Source organism: Scomber japonicus, chromosome 11 (assembly GCF_027409825.1).
Source record: "Scomber japonicus isolate fScoJap1 chromosome 11, fScoJap1.pri, whole genome shotgun sequence".
NCBI lineage: Eukaryota > Metazoa > Chordata > Actinopteri > Scombriformes > Scombridae > Scomber > Scomber japonicus.
The window spans coordinates 9,075,233-9,099,488 of NC_070588.1; the positions used below are offsets into that span (position 1 = coordinate 9,075,233).

Below are 24,256 nucleotides of genomic sequence, written 5' to 3' on the forward strand. Positions count from 1 at the left end.
AAGCATCCATGCAACATTTCCAAGTAAGTACTGTATATTTGAGAACAAACACAATCTAGTAGATTCTTTATAAAATGGCTTCAAGTCTGACTCCTCATTTAACTCGTATTCAACCCTTTTACCAACTGATAAATTAAAATGAAAGATCGCTATTAGCTAAAGAGAATTCCGAAAAGATTATTGTTATATTACTGTGTGTTCAGTATTTACGGTATCTAATATCTCTCTTCTGAGATCTTCTGCATCAACCAAGTCAACTGAGTAATTTTCGTAAATATTTTTCATAACAAGGGATAAGGCTCTGTATGCTTATGGTGATTAGTCACATGACTGATCAATTACTATCACTGAGCACTTCAGCCTCAATTATTTTAGAATCTGGTACATGAATCTCCCATTCTACCACATCCCAAAGGTGCTCCATCAAATTCAGATCTGGTGATTGGGGTGGACATTGAAGCACACTGAACTCATTGTCATGTGCAGGAAACCAGTTTGAGATGACTTTTGCTTTTGTGCGGAGGGAGCTATTTAAAGAAATGTTGGCTATAAAGGGATTCACATGGCCAGGAACAATGCTCACATAGGCAGGGGCATTAAAATGATTGATTGGTAAGGGAGCCCAAAGTGTGCCAATGTTCCACCACCAGCCCCGGACTGCTGACACGAGGCAGGTTTGTGTCCACGGATGTATGCTGTTGACGCCAAATTCCAACCCTCCCATCTGTGTGCCTCCACAGAAATCGAGATTCATCAAACCAGGGTACTTTTTTTTCTAGTCTTCAGTCCAATTTTGATGAGCCTGTGCTCGCTGCAGCTTCAGATGTCTGTTCTTGGCTGACAGTAGTAGAACCTGCCGTGGTAGCCTGTCGTATTATCTATTCTGAGATTTTCTTTTTTTTTTTTGCTCACCATCGTTGTATAGAGTGGTTAGCTGAGTTACTGTAGCCTTCCTGTCAGCTTGAACCAGTCCAGCCATTCTCCTCTGACCTTCTCTCATCAACAACGTGTTTCCATCCATGCAGAACTGCTTCTCACCGCATGATTTTTTGTTTTTGGAACCGTTCCAAATAAACTTTACAGACAGGAAATCGACAGTTTCAGAAACACTCAAACTAGCATGTCTGTCACCTACAGACAAACCACAGTAACCAAAGTTACTGAGATTAAATTTTTTCCCCCCATTCAGATGTTTGATATGAATATTAACTGAACCTCCTGACTTGTATCTGCACTCTTTTATGCATTGCACTGCTGCCACATGATCGGCTGATTGGATAATTGCATGAATAAGCAGATGCACAGGTGCTCGCTGAGTGAAATTGTATAGAAAGAAACCAGCAACAGCCACAGATGGTTCAATTCAATGATAAAGTGTTTGAACTGGTCTCTGCACATCTAGAGGTATAAAGTCTGATTAGTCTTAACTATTTATTTTCTAAAGCCTTTTCATCAAGGCTTAACATGATTTTTATCTTTTAACTCAGTCGCCTTACTCTGCCACATACATTTTCAGTATCAAGCAGGAAATGAGCAATGCTTTTAAATAGAAACGCATGTGTGGGTCTGTAGGCGTTTCATGCTTGTTCACTTCTGAGGACGTTGTTGTTCAGACTTGACACCCCCCCCCCCCCCCCCCCCTGCTATTTGAGCACAGGCATTTATTTGAGAATTCACACCTGGGTATATCAGATCTTCATTATTCTGTTATATCGCTGTTGTTATGCATGAGTGCAGATTCGTTATAATTTCTTTGGCTGAACTCAGCATGACTGTTTATGTTTGTGGTCTGATGAATTTGCCCCCACAGCAGAGGACCAGCAAGAAAGCTGATTAGTCGGCTCGGAAATATATTTTACTTCTTGTAGAAAAGACACAACTCAAAAGAAATGACAATCCTGTTTATAGCGGTGAAAAAAAGACTACAAGCCTGTAGGAAATATTGGTATTCAGTCACTGGGGGTTGCAGTGATGTATTCTTTTTTTTCATGAGGCTTCAATACTAAGTTTTATGGAAAACTGGCTGCATGCCATGGATCTGGACTTAGTGTTTGGCATTGATGGATATTCACCCTTTTGGGCTGACAGGAATGAGAGCGAGATGTGGGACATCTTTCAACTTCAAAACAGAGCTGAGAAGGAAAACTGAGAAAGCAGTTGTTGTGTAGGATCAAGACATTACCAAAAAAACTTGTAACAATAAATGCTGAATGATGTCATTCATGAAATGTGCTTAGTAACGGTTGATTTATTGGCACCCTGCTCAGTTTGTGCCAGTTTATTTTTAATCTACAAAATAATAGGCCACTAGAAAACAGGATATACCCAATAACACAATCTACAAGAACATTATAAGAAGTTAAACTTAAAGAACAAGAAGACAATAAAGCTACAAATGGACATGACAATAAGAAGCAAAGTGAAAAGTGTTCATGGCATGTAAAAGCAAAAATTGAACAGCTAGGGCTGTGAGCTGTACTAGGGGTCACAACAAAGGTGGTGGGTCAGTCTATGAAAGGCAACGATTTGACACAAAGTCTTGGTTTTCCTAAGATGTAAGAAGAGAAGCTTTTTTGCCCCTTCAATCAATAAAACTGCAGACTCGGCAAAACTAGGATCAGATATTGATTGCACCCCCAAACCACAAATACAAGCATACACACATAGTTAAAAGATAAGTGTGTCTTTAAACAACAGTCAGGTACTCATATGAACACTGACAGTTGTTTGCTCCTTTTCATATTGGCTATTTTTGTGGCTGAAGCTTCATATTAGCTTCAGTGATTATGGCAAGAAAAAACGATTTCAGTGTTACTTTGGGTACAAGACATAAATTATCAACATGTCCTTCAAACTATATAGATATCTTGATCATACTGTATAATAGACAGGATGAGTCATGATTTCATACTTTAATTGTCAGGTGACACCTTCTTTTTTAAATGATATTTGATATGTCTGACAATTCTAGGGCCATGTGATGTGTAACAACTCTGTGTGAGTGAGTTGGATGTTCTCAAATCTTAAATCGTATCTGAGCATTTGCACATTTAATAATTCAAATGTTTCATTTCACAGTTTCTTGAGTTATGCAGTCTAAGTTGGCATAAATGATCTTTGAGGCTGGCAGGGAAAGTTTGCAAAAGACAAATTAACTTTCAGATATGATAAAATGATCATAAATAATTTGCAGGGTGCCATCTTTCACATGCACCCCGCAGTAGATTAGATCAGTCTTACTAGAAGATGGATGTACTGTTCCATTTGAGTGCATTGTGATATCTAAAGGTAACTTTGCCTCACCTTCAATGCAGGCGAGGCTTTTGGCTTTGTCACGCTGAAGGTCCGTGACTTTTACAGACCACATGCTGTCATTTCTACATGATTAACAGTGTTGACCAGAACCACAAGTTCAGATACAGAGGAACAAAGTGAATATTTCATTCTCCACTGTAATGTTCTGTCTGAATGGAGTGTTATGGAGCTGTTTAAATCATAACTTAGAAACAGAATACAATACAGTAGAACTTTATTGTTCACCGTTGGCTCACCAATAACAAATATACAGTAGACAGAAATTACATAAGATCCAAAGAATCCATAAGCTCCATAAATAATTATTAAATACATAAAAACATAAATACATAAAATATGTAAAGTATGAAATGTAAGTGCATATCAGTTCCTGTGCGTGTTGATCATTTGGAAGTGTTTAAAGTATTAATTGCACTATTCCTGATTGCCATTGGAACTCTGTAGTGGCACAGTATAAGGTCATACAGTTGTGCAGATATATTTTTACACTTAGATACAGACACACTAATTTATGGGTTTGAATTTTATTGAAGTATTTGGGATATAGGGGGAATTTAGGGGGAGAATTTAGAGTGTCCAATTAGCCTAATCTGCATGTATTTGGGATGTGGGAGGAAACCTGAATTCCAGGAGAAAACCCACGCAGACACGAGGAGAACATGTAAACTCCACACAGAAACAACCAGCCACACAAGTGGAGGTGAAGATGTCTCTGTGAGGCTGTAGTGCTAATCACTAAGCCAACGTGCTGCCCTAAAGACAGAGGAAAGGTTAGGAAAGGTAGAAAAGGGCAAAGGAGAGAGGGTGGGGTGAAGTGGGTGGTGGGTGGGTTGGTGTGGGTGGGGATGATGAGAAAGAAAAGGTGGAATGAGGGACGTGGGGCTGTGGGAAGATGGGAGGCTGGGAGTTACCAAAGAGGTTGAATGAGGCAGATTGGGGAAGATGGGGGACAGGTGGAGGGGGAAACGAGGGGGGTTGGAGAGGTGAAGGTTGGAGGGACCTACTGCTGTCCAGCTTTCGCCAAACAACCAGCAGCTTCCTCCACCTAACTGTTGCTGTTTTATTTCTTTGTCTTAAAAATCCGCCCCCACAAACCCTTATTTTTCTTCTCCCCCTTTTCTTTCTGTTTCTTCTCAGCCGCCTCCCATTCTTTAAGTTGTTTGTCAACCTTTTCCTGCATTTCTGTAACTTCTTTCTCAATCTTTTCCTGTTGTAGTTTCAATTCTTTTTCGGCCCTCTCCCGTTTTTCTTTCTGTTTTTTCTCAATCTTTTCCTGTTTTAATTTCTGTTTTTCCTCAGCCTTCACTTCTTTTTCTTTCTGTTTTTCCTCAGCCTTCACTTCTTTTTCTTTCTGTTTTTCGTTTTTGCTGAGCAGGTGTTGCATGTGTTCATCCATCTTGGTGACTTTTATCTTCCATCTCTGCTCATTTTCGGCAAGCTCACTCTGATACATCCTCTCCAGAGCGATGCACCTGGTGTGCCAGTCATGCTCCGACTGACTAGATTTAGTTTGCTCACAGAATAACTCATTAGACACATTGTCTAATGTGACTAAGAGATAGCTCCTCTCTTTCTTCAGAGCAAGTATGTCCACATCCCTGAAGTTCATTTGCTCCTCTAGCTGGTTAATTTTCTCCAGCAACTCGTCCTGCAGGTTTAGTTGTAGAGCTGGCTCTTCTTGCTCAAAGGTGGCCCTCTCTTTCTTCAGAGCAACTATGTCCACATCCCTGAAGTAGATTTGCTCCTCCAGCTGGTTAATTTTCTCCAGCAACTCGTCCTGCAGGGCCCTCTCTTTCTTCAGAGCAACTATGTCCACATCCCTGAAGTGGATTTGCTCCTCTAGCTGGTTAATTTTCTCCAGCAACTCGTCCTGCAGGGCCCTCTCTTTCTTCAGAGCAACTATGTCCACATCCCTGAAGTGGATTTGCTCCTCCAACTGGTTAATTTTTTCCAGCAACTCGTCCTGCAGGGCCCTCTCTTTCTTCAGAGCAACTATGTCCACATCCCTGAAGTGGATTTGCTCCTCTAGCTGGTTAATTTTTTCCAGTAACTCATCCTGCAGGGCCCTCTCTTTCTTCAGAGCAACTATGTCCACATCCCTGAAGTGGATTTGCTCTTCTAGCTGGTTAATTTTCTCCAGCAACTCTTCCTGCAGGTTTATTTGCAAAGCTGGCTCATCTTGCTCAGAGGTGGCCCTCTCTTCCTTTAGAGCGAGTATCTCCTCTGCCTGCTTTTCCACCTGTTTCTTCAGAGAGGAGATCTCTGTGTCCCTCTCACGAATCACATTCTCGCTCTTTCTAAGAGTGCTGGAGAATTTCCATTGCTGGCTCAACAGGTCTGACTCTATATTTATTTTGTCAGCCCTTGCAGAGTCCAACAATGGCTGAAAGTAGTGGAACCACTGGTTCCACTGATCAATGATTCCCTCAGCTTCTCTGAGAGATTTCCTCAGACTTATTGTGAGGGGCGTTTCATTGGGGGCGTAGTGTACTGTATTCATTCTTTCTGCAGAGACGAAGATAATACAATATACTGGTAGAAGATACTGGTTCAAGATACTGGTTCAAGATACTAGTAGAAGATACTGGTACAAGATACTGGTACAAGATACTGGTTCAAGATACTGGTTCAAGATACTGTGTGCAGTTAAGTGAGTTATAGTTCTGTACTCTGAGATACAGTATTTAACTATGGACCAAAAATATTACACTATGATGTCATCAGACAGCAAAAGCAAACTATGATGTCATCATTTCATGATTCATGAAGTGTGACATCATCAGTAGGTCATGTGACCTGACAGCAGCACATCCAGATTTCAGACAAAAACATTTTTGGAGAAAAGTTGCATTGATATTGAACTGACCAGTCTGGTGATGCAAGTTTTTTTACACTATTAGAATTCTTCACTGATGATCACTAATTCTGCAGATTTTTGCTTTGCTTGCAGATTTATCAACATGAATCCATTTCACATCACTCGACTAATATAAAAAAATAAAAAAATAGAAAATAATAACTTTAATAATAATACTTTATTCGCGTGGCCCTTTTCATTAAGCTGCAATCGGTTATGGTGTTATGGAAGTAGTGGAAAAGTAATATGAAAAACTACTGTGGACATTATTTCTGAATTTCTAGTTAAGAAAATTAATCTGCTGCTTTAAAAATGTAAAATACAACCAGTGTTTTTGATTAAAGTTTACGACAATGAGCCTTAAATGGTGCCAGTCAAAAAATAGCATTGACCATATGTAATGATATTTGAACTTCAATTAAAAGCTCTTAAACTGCAACAAACCAGCAGCTAATCAGAACTACTTGTTGAATGTGTCCAGATTCATACCTCAGTCTCCAAAAATGAACAGATCTCTTTGGTGAAATTACAACTCAGGATCTAAACAGAAGCTGTGGTTATGGAGTTCTTGTGTTTGTGCACTGGCAGATATAAATGGACATAATCTGAATGGATTTCTCTGTTACCTGACCTGAATTTACTTCCTTCTTTAGGACACTGTGACTTTAATCTAGTGACATGTTTGTCATATGGGGACATTGGTTTAATATCTAAAATTAGGCTGTGTATCTGACTGCTCATCCTTTACAAATGTGACCCACTCCATCAAAATGAGTCGGATGTCGCAGTGGTCCGTTGTTGTAAAAACACGTTTTGTCAAGAAAAGTTGGATTTTAGCCTGTTTTTGTGTGTTTCTGAATAAACAAAGTCTCAGCTTCATTATAAAGTCAACATTAATGCAAAATTCATTAAAAGTAAAACATGGCATTAGTTAGAAAAGTTTCCCTGTTTATTGACAATGCTGAATAAAGTTTATTGACAGATGAGACAGATTGTAGTTGACAGTGGACGAAGATGCCAAACTAGATACGTGAGGAATACATCGCTCAACTTTTTATATTCAGTTCCTACATCTGATGGCAATTGGTCAGAGCTAATGTTGGTTTATTTCACTGCACCAGTGGATGATAGTAGAGCAGAGTCTGACTCGGACAGCCCACCGACTAACATTAGCTCCATTAATAACGCTCAAAATGAGATGGAGGTGGAGGAAAATGTTTTACTCATGGTTGATCCGATGATGGCATACAACTTCTTTGATTATAGTTAGGCACAAAGGTCAAAATTTGTTTTAATTAATGTGGAAAATGGCTGAATGTGAATGATTATCTTTAAAGCCCTTTTTCTTAAAAATAACTTTTGATGACAGCCGGACTTAGCAAGAGCATATCTCACTGAATATTTGGTATAGAAAGATGATATTGGTGTCTCAATAAAGCTGAGACTTTTTTCTTTACAGACATACAAACATTTCAAAATGTGTTTCTGGGTCAGTGTGACTCAAACTGATGGAGCAGGTCACAAATAAAGGGTATAAGAAAGGCTGATAATACAGTGTACAACTTATTTAGTTATATATTTCTTCTGCATGAATACCCTTAAAAATCTCTCTCCACGTGATGTTAATGGTCCTGAGCGCAGTAAATGCCCTTGACCACCAGGGGGGAATGTGGTGCCACAGGGAGCCCCACAGCCATGTTTTTTTTTTTTTTTTTTTTTTTGCAGTCCTGCATGTGGACAATATGAACAATGTGGCTTAGGAAAGACTTAATGTAAATACAATTTGTTATTGATTTTTCAATGTCACTTTTGAGCACAAAAACAAGTAATAAGAAGTAATAGTAGGCTTTCATACAACTGTTTATGACTTTAACCTTTGACTCATTTCTAACTGTCTTTCTCTCCTCCCTTTTCCTCCCCATTTCAGGTACATGTAAAGCCAATTTCCCAGATGAGGACAAACTGCATCATTTTCAGTTGGCAGTGTCTCCTGGTAAGAGTAAAAAAAAAAACACACACACAAAACAACTTGAACAGTAATCAAATGAATTACTGTTTCCCCCGTTACAACGCTGTTACCGTTACTGACAAAAAATGCGCCGTTACTTCTTCAGACCTCACCAAACAGGTTTTTTAAGTAAGATGACCAATACTGCTTATTATTAAATTTAACAAATGACAGTTCACTGATATGGTTCAACAGATTAATAAAGCTTTTGTTAACCTCTTGTTAAAAATTCAGAAATGCTGGATACAAACAGGTAAAGATGCCAATAAATGATTAGTCACCTAAAATCGTATACATAACAGACTTTTATTTTAAACTGTTTGTAGTCTTTCAGTTAATTATTTCAAATATTATAAATGCATCATAAAAATGTTTGGTTTGGCCACCACTTTTTTATGTAGTGGAGATAGAAGAACCACATAAATCATAATTTACTACTCTAACAAATAAATGTGAAAATGAAGAATATAAACTGCCATCTTAATGTGACTCTACTGTGTGAATACAGAGAGCTCCAGCCTGTTTTTGGACAACTGCTTTCTCATTTTGTACCATCTTACTCTGAGACAATATGTCGGGTTTGTGTGTGTGTGAGTGTGTGGGTTGTGAGAGAGGAGAATGTGGTGTGTGTGTGTGTGTGTGTGTGTGTGTGTGTGTGTGTGTGTGTGTGTGTGTGTGTGTGTGTGTGTGTGTGTGTGTGTGTGTGTGTGTGGGTTGTGGGAGAGGATAATATGGTGTGTATGTGTGTGTGTGTGTGTGTGTGTGTGTGTGTGTGCTTGTGTGACAAAGAGCAAGACAGCAAGTGTTAGCGATTTTGTACTGTAAGGCTGTGGGTGTCTTTTTTGTAAAGTATTCCCCCCAAAATGGCACTCGAGTCCTCTCTGTGTTTGGACTTTACAGCTGCAGTGTCATTATTCGCCAAGTTCAATCTGCTTGCTAAGCAGTGTTCCAGGCTTAGTGGGCTACCTGTCGATTATTGTACAAGCCAAACACACTGGTGTGAAATTACCCAAATCTCCGGGGGCTCTATTACCTCTCACTTCGTGTTCTCTCTCTCTCTCTTTCTTTCTCTCTCTCTCTCCCTCCTCTCTCTCTGTCCTCAAGCCCATTGTCACCTTCGAGTTTCCCTTATTTATAAAATGTCACACTCTGTCTTCATCTCCTCAGTATACACAACATTGAGATCAAGAGCTAAGGACTTACAGCTGTGTGTGTGTGTGTGAGAGAGAGAGAGAGAGAGTGTGTGAATAATAGAAATACAAAGACTGAGAAAGAGATTAAAGATAGTGAAACATGGACAGAATATTTTCAAACACTATGTTAGACCACACCAGATGAAGGGTTATTAATTTTAAACCGATATCACATTTAGTCATCCCCACTTGTTTGTTTGTTTGTTATTTTTTAAATGTGCTGTTAAAAGATCCAAATGGACCAGAGTGGCATTTTTCAAGTATGTTTACATGCTGTTTAATGCGCTGCAGCCGAGGCCGCCAATTAACCGTCTAGCATGCAGTCTGACGTTAGCCGTGCACTTTTCCAGCAGCGAGTGTTTGTTTGGAGACTCAACAAACAACAAGCTGAATGCAGAACAAGACACACGTTCATATTTGTAAGTTAGATAAGAAGGAGGAGACTTTAGCGGGAAAGCTGATGTGGGCGTGTGTGTGAGTGTTGGGAAGCAGGCTGCTGCGTGAGACCGCCTGTTCTGCCTCTGATAACTCGTTAGTGCTATTTTTTTGTAAGAATTTTGATTGGCTGCATGGAAAAAAAAGTTGGAGAAGTAACAGTACTCCATCATATTAATGCAAAACTATGAGGCTCCAACCAAAATATATCCAAAGGGGACAAATCATTTACAGGGCAGTTTCAGTCGTACATCAATATAAGTTACAAATTCAGGCAAACGGGGGCAGAAATCACAAACAATCAGCTGTTCAGAGAGGTTGTCAATAAGCCAACCGTTGAGCCAGATTATCCACCCCGCTGTACTTGGAGGTAAAACTGAAAGCAATAATCCTACTTAGCACAAAAAAAAAAAAAATTAAAAATGGTGTTTGTACAACTGTGATAAACTGTAATTTTACCATTTGCCTTAATTTTCTGACTAAACTGTTGGCTTGCTGCAGGACTTCAATGGCATGCCAATATCTACTGGCATATGTCACTGAAACCGCCCTCAGATAGCCGACAGTATGTTGCAGACATCTGAGAAGGCTTGAGCCACAGTACTAGAGTTTATTACTTTATATTAAAAAGAGACCCGTCATACTGAATTTCTGTCACATTTATTCTTGCTTCTTTCTAATTTAATTTCTAATTAAATTTTTCACATTTTAATGCAAGATTCTGGCTTGGCTATTTTGTGATATTATAGCAGTAAACGCAACATTTGAGAGTGGTTTCATTGAAGGAGTTGAAGGAACTCGCTGCACCCCGTTTTTTAACTAAAATGTCATGTTACTGTTATCTTTTAGTAAGTGGTGAATTTCAAGCTGTTCCAGTCCTTGTCCCTAAGTGTGTGTGTATGTGTGTGATTTATCTGTCTCCCTGCCACCCTAATAGGCACTGTAACTCAGTAACAGCTTAGTTTTCACAAAGGCCCTTGTAAGCAAAATCTGCAGGGAAGAGCAAAGACCAGCAATTAGAGAAAAGGTTTGGTGTCATGTTCTTTAAGAGAAGTTGATAAGGAGGTTGAGTTCCCCAGGAAAAACTCAATCAATTATTCAAAAACCTCCGTCTCTCTCACTTCTTGACATGTCTCTCACCTCTCCAACACACACACACACACGTTCACACCTCCTTCCTTTTTTACTTCCTTCCATTTGCTCTTTTCTCTTTTAGCATTTTCAGTTTATGTATTTGGTTTAATATCCTCATCCTTGGCATCACCGTTATTTAAAACTCCCTTATTTTTACATTGATAGCATGTGTATGTATGTGCTCTTGTGTTATGACAGCAACAACAAAAATCCATCCAGGTGAGGTTTCGTGCTTCTACTGTTTCTTTTTTTTTACCCTTAAACTGTGCTATCCAATTTCCTTCAAGAATGATATAGTAACTTAATAATTTACACTGAGAAGCTTAAACTTTCACCCCAGGGAAAGTATTTGTGGTCAGGCAGGACAGGAAGAAAGGCAACTTGCATCTGGATGCTCATTGTCTTCAGTAAAAAACATCTCAACTTGTCTCAACTTGTTGGGATGATGAATTAGGAGTCCCTGGTTACGCAAGTGCTTCTTTTCTCCAATCCTTTTCTATTTTTTCCTTTTTTCTGTTGTGTTTTCTTCTGTTCTCCTGGTTTCTCAGGGAGATGTTAATTAGCACTGTATACTCTAGTCTAGATGAACATAATTATTTTCATTAATTTAAGCATTTGATTGACAGTTGTTGGCTCATGGTCTTAATGGATTCACCTACAAAACACACTGCTTGACGTAATATGACTCAATCAAAACAATATAAGTCCAGAAATTCATCTTTTTGGAGAAGTGAGAAAAATATCTCTTTTGTGTTGGAGCCATTTGACTACTTAATTCTTTCCACATTACATATTTCCTACACATATCTATGGAAGGTTTTTACAGAGCAACAGAATTATAAAACTATCTTGTCACACATCTTAACATTATCATCTTCATAAAGTCAATAACGCAGTCTTTATGTATCTGTGTTGAAGGTGTGTGGTGTAATATTCATCTAGGTGAAGAAGGTCAGTCACATTCTCAACACTAGGCTGCTTTTGTGTTGTGTTTTCTTTGGATTGATTTTATTTATGGGTCATCGGACACAGAGACAAAAAAGAATCCAAGCTGAAAACACTTATTTCAGACATGGACCCAATATGTTAGAAAACAAAGACAACACATAGAAGCACAAGACGTTCAGCATTTAAAAAAACAAACAAACAAACCCAAAAATCCCCCACACAATTCAAAAAGATCAACAACACACCAATTCAATTTATGAAAAAAATGAAAATAACTCACATCAGAAAGCGAGTGGAATGACTCACATCGGTCATATCACTCAAAGACAACAACAACATAAAAAAAACAAAAATAGTCTGTTTTATTTTATTCAGATGTATTTTTTACCAACATGAATCTTACATTAAACATCTTTAGCTTAGTAAATGATCAGAGCAGTTTCTCTATCTCTCTCTCTGTAGTTACTCTGTGTAGTTCAGTTTCCCTTTCCCATGCAGCAGCTCCATGCGATGACCCCCGTGGCCTCGGACCCCTGAGTCTCTGAGGAATGGGGACAGCAGCAACACTCCGGGGTTAACTCATTCTCATGTGGTCATCGTTTGAATTCACAGAAGTACGCACACAGTGAAAGAAAATGGATGTGCAAATTGTTTCGTCTTTGTGATTCAGATGCAAACCCATTCTGCTCGATTTGCACATGTATAATTAATGTGTTGTGCACATTGTTACGGCAACCTGCAAAACCCCTGAGTGTATGAGCAAGTGGACACATTTTAGGGATACCGAGAGTTCTGTTGACTCTTAAAGGGTAGATTTATAGCAAGTATGATAGCTATATATTTAAAAAAAAATTAAATTTTCACTTAATAATATTATATTTATTAGGGGTCTCAGTCACTCAGTTTTCATTTGTAGGCTAATGTTAATGCTTGACCTGAAATTATTACATAGACATAAACATGGTTAAAGAAAGATTAATGAGAACATATCGTGCACATTTTCAGGTCGGTGTATTTATTCTGGAGCTCCACTGAAATGAATTTCTTTGACTTCCAGTTTAAAAAAACGTATCGTGTTTGAAGCTCCTGTCTCTCTGAGCTCCCCCTCCCAATGAACTCCAGCCAACACTGGAGGATATCTAATCAAACTGTAGTAGTCAGATTTCTTTTTCCTCCTTTATTCAACTGTTGTCAACTTCTCAAATACATCCGTACAGATCTGAGCCAAAATCCGATCCAAAATATCCAAGTGTACAATGCGAACACCCCGTGAACAACCGTAGCAACATATTTGACAATAAAAAACTGCTGAAGTGACCTTTAGTGGGCATGTGTGAACAATTTGACATCAGTATGAATTAAAAGTAAAGGTAAAGGTGTTTTTACTTATGTTTACCTCATGTTTTGGCTCTTTTGACTACTTTTATAGTTATCTATTATAATTGTATTTACATGACAGAATTCACAAAAATAAGTGTCTAATATATCTAATGATCAATGGAAATAGTGGAGAAATGATTATACATTTAAAGAATGTTTCCAGAGACAGCACTGTGTCAAGGACATGTATCTTTCTAGTACGCCTACATGCGTCATACTACATGAATACAATAAAACATACATGCTATATATGAATGGAACTCAGTCAGCCCTGAAGGATATATAATCACACAATAGTAGTCAGAAAAGATAAGAAAATACAAGAAAAGGTAATAATGTGTTTTCTCAGTACCAAGCTTTTCTATACCATGACACACAGAAACATCCTTGTGGGTTGAGGTTTTTCAGCTGCCTTTTTTCATGTGTGCTTGCAATTATGGATGTGTCAGCGCTCTGTCAGAAACAATAATTATCTGTCAACACCAATCACGCCCTGTACATGTCATTGTGGTTCACTTTCCCTTCCTGCAATTTTACTAATTAATCTGGGCGGGACAGCTACTGCTTTTCCCTCACATTTGTTTTCCTTTTTGCTTTTCTACATTATTGATCCCCACAAAGGCTTTCACACCTAGTCTGTTGGTTACGGTACAGAGGAGTTCTTGTGCGTCTGCTCGGTTAATTAAGGCTGGTGTGAAAAGCTTAGATCCAAAGGAGGTTTCTCCATTAGCTTTCTACCAAACTCTCGTTAGGTTTGTTTCGGGGGTAAAGTAGACACCAAACAGGACTTCATGATGCTTTGCATGAGTTATTTAAATCTAAAGGATTATGTAAGCAATTTAAATACATGCAAAAGTCAGCTGGTAAAACTTGGCTTTTGTGCTACTACTGTACACTATGACTATATGCACAGTAACTTCTGTCGTTGTTTTGAGCTGTCTGTCAGTACTTATAACATGTGAAGTCTAGTCACCATCTATAATGATAATTTACAGTCAGTTATTTCTTTCTGTGCGCTTAGTGCCCACCAGAGATGATAAATAAACACATGAGGAGCAGTAAAGGGCTGCGTGATTTGCTGTGAGTCGCAGGAATTTGTTTTCCTCCTGTGGGTTCATATAACACTGATGTTATAGCGGGTGCAGGGGCATGGTCACCAAAAGTCAGTCCAGAGGTCTTTGTGCTGCGGTTAGTTAATAAAAAGTCAGCTTGAATGCAAAACATACCCGAAACTAAAAGGCAAAAATGTATTTAGTTTTTTTTAAAACTTTGATCCTGACCGAGTACAAATGTGAACCACGGATGTTTTAAGAGAGCTGGTGTTGCCACTCAGCCTCGCTTCTAATTTGACCCAGTGGTGCTGCAGTGGAAAAAGGCCAGAAAACATACAACACATCACCTCTGCTGTATTCAAACACATCTTGTACTGTGCTAAAAGTGAGGATGCTCTCAATGCCATGAATAGTTTTTATGAATCAATTAACTTCATACAAAAAACCGGCACCAGCTCTCCTCAGTGCACTCGGCAGTTTGTTTGTTCCGCAGTTATTTTAGGCGTCTTTAGTTATTTGCTGCTGTCTCTTCATCTAATCCCAAATTGACTCACTGATGTTGAGATCAGGGCTCTGTGGGGGCATTATACCATCTGTTGCAGGACTACTTGTTCTTCTTGTTTCTGAAAATAGTTCTTTATGACTCTGGATTTATTTATCTTTGGACTCGTTGTCATGCAGCAGAATTTGAGAAAGATCAGACGCCTTCCTGATTGAGGTCTAATGTGCCTAAAACCTTTACACAGTACTGTATGTATAGACTGCAGTAGGAAGTAAAATAATGTCAATTTGTGGGTAACCTTCCTGTTAACAGTAGTAACCAACGATCATCTTTCTGTCATTTGAACATATTGAAGGTCTAGTATTTATTTCCCCAGAAGGAGTTCAGAGTTTGGATGTTAGCTCCTGTGTGTGTGTGTGTGTGTGTGTGTTTGTGTGTAGAAGTGTGTATGTGTGCAAAGCCCAGTGTCTCATGACAGTAAAGACTGATTGTTCCAGTGTACCGAAGACATTCATGAATTATTTACGACCTCTGACTGCAGCTTTTAGTCGGCAGATGCTCTCTGTGTCTTTTCCCTTTTTTTTCCCTCCCCTCCTTCAGTTCAGTTTTCTGCGTTTTGTTACTCTCTCGTCTCTTTTGTGTCCGTCCATCCTCTGGTTCCATTCTTTCGTCCCCTCTTCTACTTAACACTTATTCAAGCTTGTGTGTCTTTTCCCCCTCTTTCCATCTCCGTGTCATGTATAATGCAGGAGAGACTGTTTGAGCGGTCTAATTAAATTGTACCTCTGTCTTTGTTACAGTGAATGGAATCGGGTAAGGTTTAGATAGACCTTTTTACAGAGGCATTATCTCCACTTGCTCAGCGTTTGAGTACAAAGAGAGGGAGAGAAAGAGATACAAGAGAGAGAAGGAACGGGATGAGCTTGTTTTAACGGCACTTTGGGCATTTTTAAATTCTAAATAACATTTTTTGCTTCTCTGTATATTTCAAGAAAGTGGTACAAAATGTCCTGTAAAATTGTTTTCATGCACACAAGTAAAATAATAGTCTGTTCCATTTGTGTGAATATGTGTAAGTGTTTTCCATTTATTTTAGTGTGTGGTCTACGTATGACTGCTCATTCAGTACAGCACATGTGGGTGTTCATTCATGTTGCTGCACACACACAGTAAGATTGTAACATGGACTTATTACCATGGTCCCTCCCTTCCTCTCAGTCGCTCCCTCACTTTCCTGAGTTCAGTCAGAAGTTGCCAAGACGCATCAGTTCATGTGTGTGTGAGCTCTAGCAGGCTGTGCAGGTGAAAGGACAAACTGTAGGCAGTCATTTCTTTCTGTGAGCGTCTCTTTTCCAACTTTTCACGCCGGCCTGTTTCTAACCATGTGTCCTCGTGAGATCGCAACAAATGTAAATGTCATCCAACTGAGTTAAGATCCCTTTTAAATAGATCCAATGTCCTCAACAAGCATTTCATTGGATTTACAGGCTACATGCAGAGTGATGAGACAGAGTGTGGGTGAACATGTGATTGGACAGCTTATAAAGGTGGATTGATTCATTTGTGATGTATGTGTATGAGTGAGCTTACATGTTTTATGCTTGCATGTGTGTTTAGCCCCCTTTTAAAAGGCAGGTAAAAATTAAGATGAGGCAGGTAAATAAAAAAATTAAGTGAATATTCCACTAGTAAAATATTGCACAAATATATGAATAGAGTTTTTAACAAAAGTGGGTTTCAAAATCACTGTGTGTGTTTATTGAGCGTGTGGATGGCTTTAGTTTCCACGTGTGTTTACCAAGTGTCCGTTTGTGTGTGTGTGTGTGTGTGAGTCAGATGGGACATGAGAGTTAAGCCAGTGTAATGTTTGGCCAACAGAGTGTGGTTGGACTTAAAGGTCACGCATTATCCCTTTTACCCCCTGAGATTACATCCTAGATTGAGATTCATTTCCTCTAATTGGTCCTCTCCTTTACTCAGCGTCAAAAGATTTATCTGTGACACGAGACTCAGTTCGATCTCAGTTTAGACCAAAGTATGTTGGCGCAGCGGGGGTCCCAATGCACAGGCCTCCTCCAAAAAATACCAATAGCAAAAAGTTGTGAAGCAAAAAAGCTGAACCTGGCTCCTCAACTTCATTTGGCAGTTTACTGAATTGGGTTACTTAGTTAACTGTGTATGTTTATTTCACAGTTTACTATTACTACTTTCACAGTACTATTCAAACTGGCCTTTTTGGATTGATATCATCTGCTCATCAGTTTCTGTCCCATCATGTCCACACCACTACAGCCCTGCCTATTTTTTTCTAACGCAGTGCTGTAAACAAAGCTCTATCTTCTGTAATACTTACAGATAGATAGATGGATAGATGGACAGATAGATAGATAGATAGATAGACAGATAGACAGACAGACAGACTTTATTCATCCCCATTGAGGGAATTCATGTATCCAATAGCTCCTACAAATACACAAATAAATACATGTACATACATGAAAAAGAGCAAATAATATATCCAATAAACAAGTTAAAAAACAAAGTAAAATATGTAAGAAAATTATGTTAAGAGGAGGAAAAATTGCCTTCACTTATGGTTCATTATTTAAAATTTTAGTTTTAAAGCATGACATCTGATACTAAACCATGTTCATTGCAATAAAACCTGTGTGTACTCTGAACTACAGTATATCTGCGTGTCAGAAAAAGGAAAAAATCAAATCAGGAAAAAAAGGAAAACAAATATGTTTTACACCCAAATCTCAGTAGAGCTGCAAAGATTAGTTGATGAATTGATTAGTTGCCAACTGTGAAATGAATTGGCAACTGATGGTTTTGAGTCATTTTTAAGGAAAAAAAAAAGTACAAATTCCAACTTCTCAAATGTGAATATTTTTGGCAGTGGCAAAACAAGACCTTTATCACCATATTTAGTTGAAGCCCTGAATCTCAGGCTGTTTTTTTATATATTGTGATGTTTGGTTTTGGTCTTTTTGGTGAAGATGACGTTTTTTGATCTCTGACCTTGTCCTGTGTACATTTCTGAACTCTGATAAGCAGTGTATGATGATTATTGTTAATTTATGTTTGTTTTAAACCCTTTTTCTCTCTTTATTTCTTTCCTTCCAGATGAGGGTTACTACCAAAGTGGAAGGTTTCAGTTTGAAATAGACGTCCCAGAAGCCTATAACATGGTGGTGAGTGGTACACTTATCTGTCATTGGTTGGTGTAAAAAGTAAATCAGTGTGTCTGCTTGTGCATTAATTAGTATACCTGTTGACATACTGACACATAATTATCTGTTACGTTCTGTTATGCCTGTGAAGTATTGCCTCCATGTCAACATGTTAGTAGTAGTAGTAGTAGCTTTATTGAGGGTCAGACAACAAATAAATACATTTAGATAGCCCTCCCTGAGCCATGAGAACATTTAAGATAATTAAAAACAATTGAAGACATCAATAAAACATTGCAAATCTATAAGATGTGACTAACTGTAAGTGTTTTAATGGTTTCATCATCGTTGTATACATGCAGATATTGACTTTGCTTACTAATAGCGAGTACCTCCAGACAAGTGCCTTAGTAAGGTGTTGGACCACCATGTTTGCTGATTTTCTTATGTTTGGTGTACTGTTGTTGTTTATGCATGTCTTGTAAGGGGCTTTTGAGTGCTTTGAAAGGCACCTATAAATAAAGTGTATTATTATTATTATTATTATTATCATTATCATTATCATTATCATTATCATAATGTTTGGCCAACAGAGTGTGGTTGGACTTAAAGGTCACGCATTATCCCTTTTACCCCCTGAGATTACATCCTAGATTGAGATTCAATTCCTCTAATTGGTCCTCTCCTTTACTCAGCGTCAAAAGATTTATCTGTGACACGAGACTCAGTTCGATCTCAGTTTAGACCAAAGTATGTTGGCACAGCGGGGGTCCCAATGCACAGGCCTCGTCCAAAAAATACCAATAGCAAAAAGTTGTGAAGCAAAAAAGCTGAACCTGTATATATGCTATATTACTGTAACTAAAGTATGTTTATTTCACAGTTTACTATTACTACTTTCACAGTACTATTCAAACTGGCCTTTTTGGATTGATATCATCTGCTCATCAGTTTGGGACAGAATCATTATTATTATTAATATTGGACCAGGATTGGCTTCCAAACTTAGTTGTGATGTTAGAAATCCTGCGTATAGGCCCTTTAAAATCAAACTTTCAGCGAGCACAGATAAACTTTCCACTTTCAGCAGATATACTGGTAGAAACAGGTTTCTAGTGTCAAACTTTGCACATACATCATTCTGCACAGTTAAGCTCAAACATTCAACTGCAGGAACAAGAAGAAAGAAGATGTTTTTGAATGGAGATTTTAAAAATTCACACAGGAATATTAAGATACTGAGCTTGGATCTGTCTGTGGATTCCTGCAGCACACACACACTGCATCATTTTTTTTCACCTGACCTTCATGATTGAGACTTACTCCGCTCACCTCTCTCCTTTGTCTATTCTTCCATTCATTCTTGCTGCACAGGCTTTATCTCACCATGTCAGTGTGTGTTCACATAGCGTACGCATGAATCTGTGTCTTTTGTTTGAATCCGAGATATCGTCATTTTATTTGTATCTATTCAAATTGATGTGAATGCCTTTTGTCTCTGTATTTTGTCTAAGTCCTTAATTACACGTTTACACACACACACACACACACACACACACACACACACACACACACACACACACACATATTTCTGACACCCTCCACAGAATAAGAAATAATAAACATTCATTCATTAAACATTAATCGATTCATAAAGTGGTTCGCAATTACAGAGTTAGCGGTGAAGAGGATGAAATGAGTGGTGAAGAGCAGTATCAAAAAAACAGAAAGGTTAAGTTTTAGAAGCTTTCCTCATCAGTGTGCCACCTTCAATAAGGTCACATAAAATATTACTTAGTTAGTAGGGCACAGAGCAGTTAAGTGAGTTAAGTGTGAGCCACAAAAATGATGATCCTTGTTAATTGTGGAGAGTCATTTATCCAGTACAAAATTACAGCAGTTGGGTTGTATTAGTTTATGAACATACACATCAAACCGGTTTATAGAGGCAGCCTGGGTTTAAATCTTACCTGCAGCTCACATTACAACAGTCCTTTATTTGACTCTCCGAACAGTGTTTCATTGTTTGTTCCTCACAGGCTGCGTGTGTTAAATCCAGGCTGGGTTTTGTAAATTAGTTTTTATCCATCAGGTTATTAAAAAAATGTTGCAGTTCTGCTTTTTAACGTGGGCACAGAAAGTGTGCAGAGCTGAGGAAATTCAATAACAGCTCTGCATAATGATCCACCTGAAAAACACAAGGGGGGATTTTCAGAAAGGAATCGAAGCCCCCCCCCCTTTTTTTTTTAGATGATAAACAGTCAAATTGCATTTTTCCTCATTTACTGAAGCTCCGCTCTGAGGCTTAGCGCTGGTTACACAGATCCGCCGCAGCCGCAGCACCACTGAAAATGATGTGTTTGTTCTGATTGTTATAATTATATTTTAAGGCGTTCCTGTTCAGAGGGCCGACTAAATAGGTGTTTTGTGCTTTAATTAATACCTGCGGTAGGAAGAGAAATTTTCATGTGTAATTGCTTGTGTGTGCAGAACTGGATTTAATTTGCTGAAAACATGTAGAAAGTTAAAATCCCCCCCAGCTTCTGTAACTACAAACCTTAAAATGTGTAATAAATGAACCTTAACTTTTAGGCGTTTTTGTTTTGTTTGTTTACAGTTATTAATCAATTGCCCCTTTTGTTTTGTGGGAGCTGCTGTTGTACTGTGCCAATATTTAATACTCTCCTCTATAGAACCACACAGTGTTTGTTTACAATAACTTCCAGGTTTAATTGTGTGAAGCAAAAATATCATGTCAGCTTAAGTAAGTAAAGAAGCAAACAGAGAGGCACATCTAAGTGTGAGTATAAGTATTATCAGTAGGTAGTCAAATTAATTAAAGGAGGCATAAGAAGGTATAAATGAGTAAAACTGTGGTATGGTGGTTTCCCACTAGGCAATCACCAGTTAGTCTGACCAGCGGTGAGATGCTGCTGTTGGGTATATTTGGTTTATCAGAGATGCTAGCAAAGCAACACAGTATATACAATAAGCACAGCAGCATCAGATAGGCCACTGTCTTTAACTATTTATCCAGAAATGTTATAGTTAAGGCTGAAAATGAAAAGAGTAATAAACAATCTCACAAATCTCTGCAATTGAAATCAGCTGCCAGTCATCTACCTGGAAAAGTCTGTCGTTGTTAGCGTTAGCATCACAGTGATACGCTCCATAGAAAAAGAATTAAAAACTTCCACAAATCATCTGCTCTTCAACATTCTGAGTGTCCAATGTAAAAAAAAAAACAAGGCTCCTTTGTTCAAAGCCGTGTAGCTGTTGAACCTCATTTATGAGACACTTAGAATTCCTCTGATAAGCTGCTGCCTTGAAACCACCGCAGCAAATTTCCCACCTGTCTCCTCCTGCTGAAATAAATGACGTTGAGGCACATTATTTCCTCTGCGCAGTCAATAGGATCGACCCCTCATCTGAAAATGTCTGCTGTTCGGGGAGAGTCGTCAGTGTCCTTCATTATCAGGCCGACAGTCGTGTCTTTACTTAATTAATTTGGCCAACGTTCAACCCTCTTGTAGTGCTAGAAAAACCCTTGATTTGCTGTTTTACCTTTGATGGCCAATCAGTAATTTGTAATATTTACAAATGTACAGCCTCATGGACTACAAATAGCTGCAGGTTGGTTAAATATGAAATGCTGAATCTTCAACCAAAAATGCCTGTCCTAAGTTTTATACTCTCCATACTTTACATATGTAGCATTAATTACTGGGTGCCATATATGCAAGTGTGCACTCAACTCCAAACATACAGTAGACAATGCAGCAGTCATCTACACAGTGACATGAGTGGCAGTTTGACAACGCCAATATAGAAGATACATTTATTCTGTTGCTTTATGGTGAAACTATGAAGTACCCAGATCCAGCAGAGTCCAGGCAGCCAGATTCATTTTGAGTGTCTGGATGAGGAGTCAAAGACACACCTGCACACATTCAGATGATAAGAAACCTTTAATAATGTTAGAATCATATATAGAGAAACAGGAATAACCAGTTTTTAATGTTTCATGTAAGCATCATATCAAAATCTGTATTAAGATTCAAACCTGGAGACAGAGAGGGAGGATAAAGTGCATTTAATTATTATTCTGCCTTGTCTAAAACATGTCATTTGGTACGTCATATCAGTCTGTTTTGTTTGTTTCATTATTTCTGATTATTTTGCAATTATTGTGTAGTGGCATTTTTCCAAGGCGTGCAGTTCTTCAATTATTTTTGTTGTTGGAAAACTTCATAAAAGCCGGTATCAGGAGAAAACTTTTAAGCCATGCTGCCAGTTCTATAATTTTGCTGCACTGAGAGTGACAATAGTTCCTGCACTCACGATTTCACCTCTGCACTCAACTAAATTGTTGATTTTTGTTGTCAGACGCTTTTCTCAAGACATGGTGAATCACAGTGATTCATCAAACGTCAGATGACTCAAACATCTACAGATTATTTGATATCTGTGTGACTGCAGAAGGGAAGCACAATTGTATGTTTCAAAAGGTGTTTTTTTTGCCTCCAGCACATTTGTCACATATTCAAGAGTGCAGAGGCTTTTTTTTCTCTTTCAAAATGAATCTATGAAATCAAAGAGCTTGCTCATTTTCAGTTTAAGAACAGGTTGTCATAGCCTGCTGAGATCTGCAGTGATAGTAGAAAGAGCCTGCACTGTGTTGTCGGAGCGCTTCTCGGTCTCGTATGGTAAATTGGTCCCTGTCAAAGAATCAGACCATCACACTGTGTCTACACAAGCTGCGTGGTGAAAGCAGCGAGTTAGTCCGTCCTCAGCCTGTGTCAAAAGATCTGCTCAGGCACAGTATTGAGTGCAGGTCTCTTGTGTTTTCTGGTGAGTTCGTTGTGTGTGAGTGAAATGCAAGCCGATGCGAATTCCCGTGTAGACAGCTGTATTATTAACAAAAAGAAAAAAAAAGCATCTGTTCCATCAATTACGACAGAAAAAGGCGAGTGAAACACTTTCTTTGTAGACAAGTTGTTAGAGAGGAGCAGCCAGCTTGCATAGAGAGGAGCTGCACTTCTCTTAAAAAACAGACACGGAAAGGAAATTCACAGGCAAATGCCTCGTGCCTGGGTTTGGACCCGCGGGGCCCTGGCAGAGTTCAGCCCAAATAAACAACACAGAGCTGCCTCATCCGTGCGCTTCCTCCTTCTGAGATGTCCGGGATGAGCAGACCTGGGTAAATGTGTGAACGCTCACAAGCCCCAGGCTGTGCACCGCTGTGTTGGAGTGTGTCCCAGAGAACAAAAGGCCACTTCAGTGCGACTGTACGTCATAGATAAGAGTACTCTGGAAGTTGTCTACTCTTCTGGGCGAAGCGGGAGTTGAGAGACAGACAGCCGGCGTACGTAGGAGTCAATGAGAGAGGGTCGACCTTTGGGGAGACTTCATAGTTTTACTGTAAGGCTTAGTTTCACAATGACTGATTGAGAGGAACACCTTTTAGTTAATATGAAAGTGATGTTCTGTTATTGATGCTAGTGCTGGACTGTCCCTGTCAATCATATTCACACACCAGTGTTATTTACTCCTGCTGTGTGACTATTACTGTGTCAAAGTTGAACTAAAGTTTTGAACAATGGGACAATAGTACGCTGCAGTAAAGAGGCACAGGTGTGTAGAAGAAATCAATACAGCTCTTTCTTCCTCGCTTCTCCCAAGGTCTTTCATTCCACTGATCTGCTCCTTTTTTTTTCATCACTGCCACAGCTTACGTGTAACTAAGAAAATTGTACACTATAAAATGACACGATAGTGTAACATAGCACAACATACCATGAAACAGCCTGTGTGGCTTCACATTATTTTCTTTTTCAAATTGCCCCTGTCGCAGCATGCACACACTCACAAAGACACCAGTCCTTTGTCATATTGCAGTAAAAGGTTAACAGATATTAAAGGATGGGTTCACAGTTTTTCAAGTCTTTCTTAAAGCAATTGTCAGATGTGTTTTTCTTGCTGTAATTATTCCCTTTGTTCATTTTGGCCACTGGAAGATTACTTCATCACGTCCAAATGAGTGAAATCAAGTAGACATCTTTCAATGTTACAGTCTTTTTAGTGCTAAAGTCCCTCTTTTTGTGACTATACTTCCACCACGGCTCAACAGGGAAACACAAAGAAGGAATTTAATGCTAAACAGTCTGTAAATGTGGCATATCCACTTGATATGACTAACTCAGACTGCTTTAGCCTCATATAAGCTTCACATCAACCTTTCAATGCATTTTGCACT

General features: G+C 38.8%; 1 protein-coding gene across 1 annotated transcript in view; it reads left to right on the top strand.

Moving 5' to 3' along the window:
- ube2f (ubiquitin-conjugating enzyme E2F (putative)) overlaps positions 1 to 24,256 on the top strand; it is a 62,869-nt gene that overhangs the window by 11,266 nt on the left and 27,347 nt on the right. Inside the window, exons 4-5 of the mRNA XM_053329018.1 lie at positions 8,100 to 8,165; positions 17,954 to 18,021. Coding sequence (XP_053184993.1) covers positions 8,100 to 8,165; positions 17,954 to 18,021 — 134 coding nt within the window. The remainder of the gene's footprint in view (positions 1 to 8,099; positions 8,166 to 17,953; positions 18,022 to 24,256) is intronic.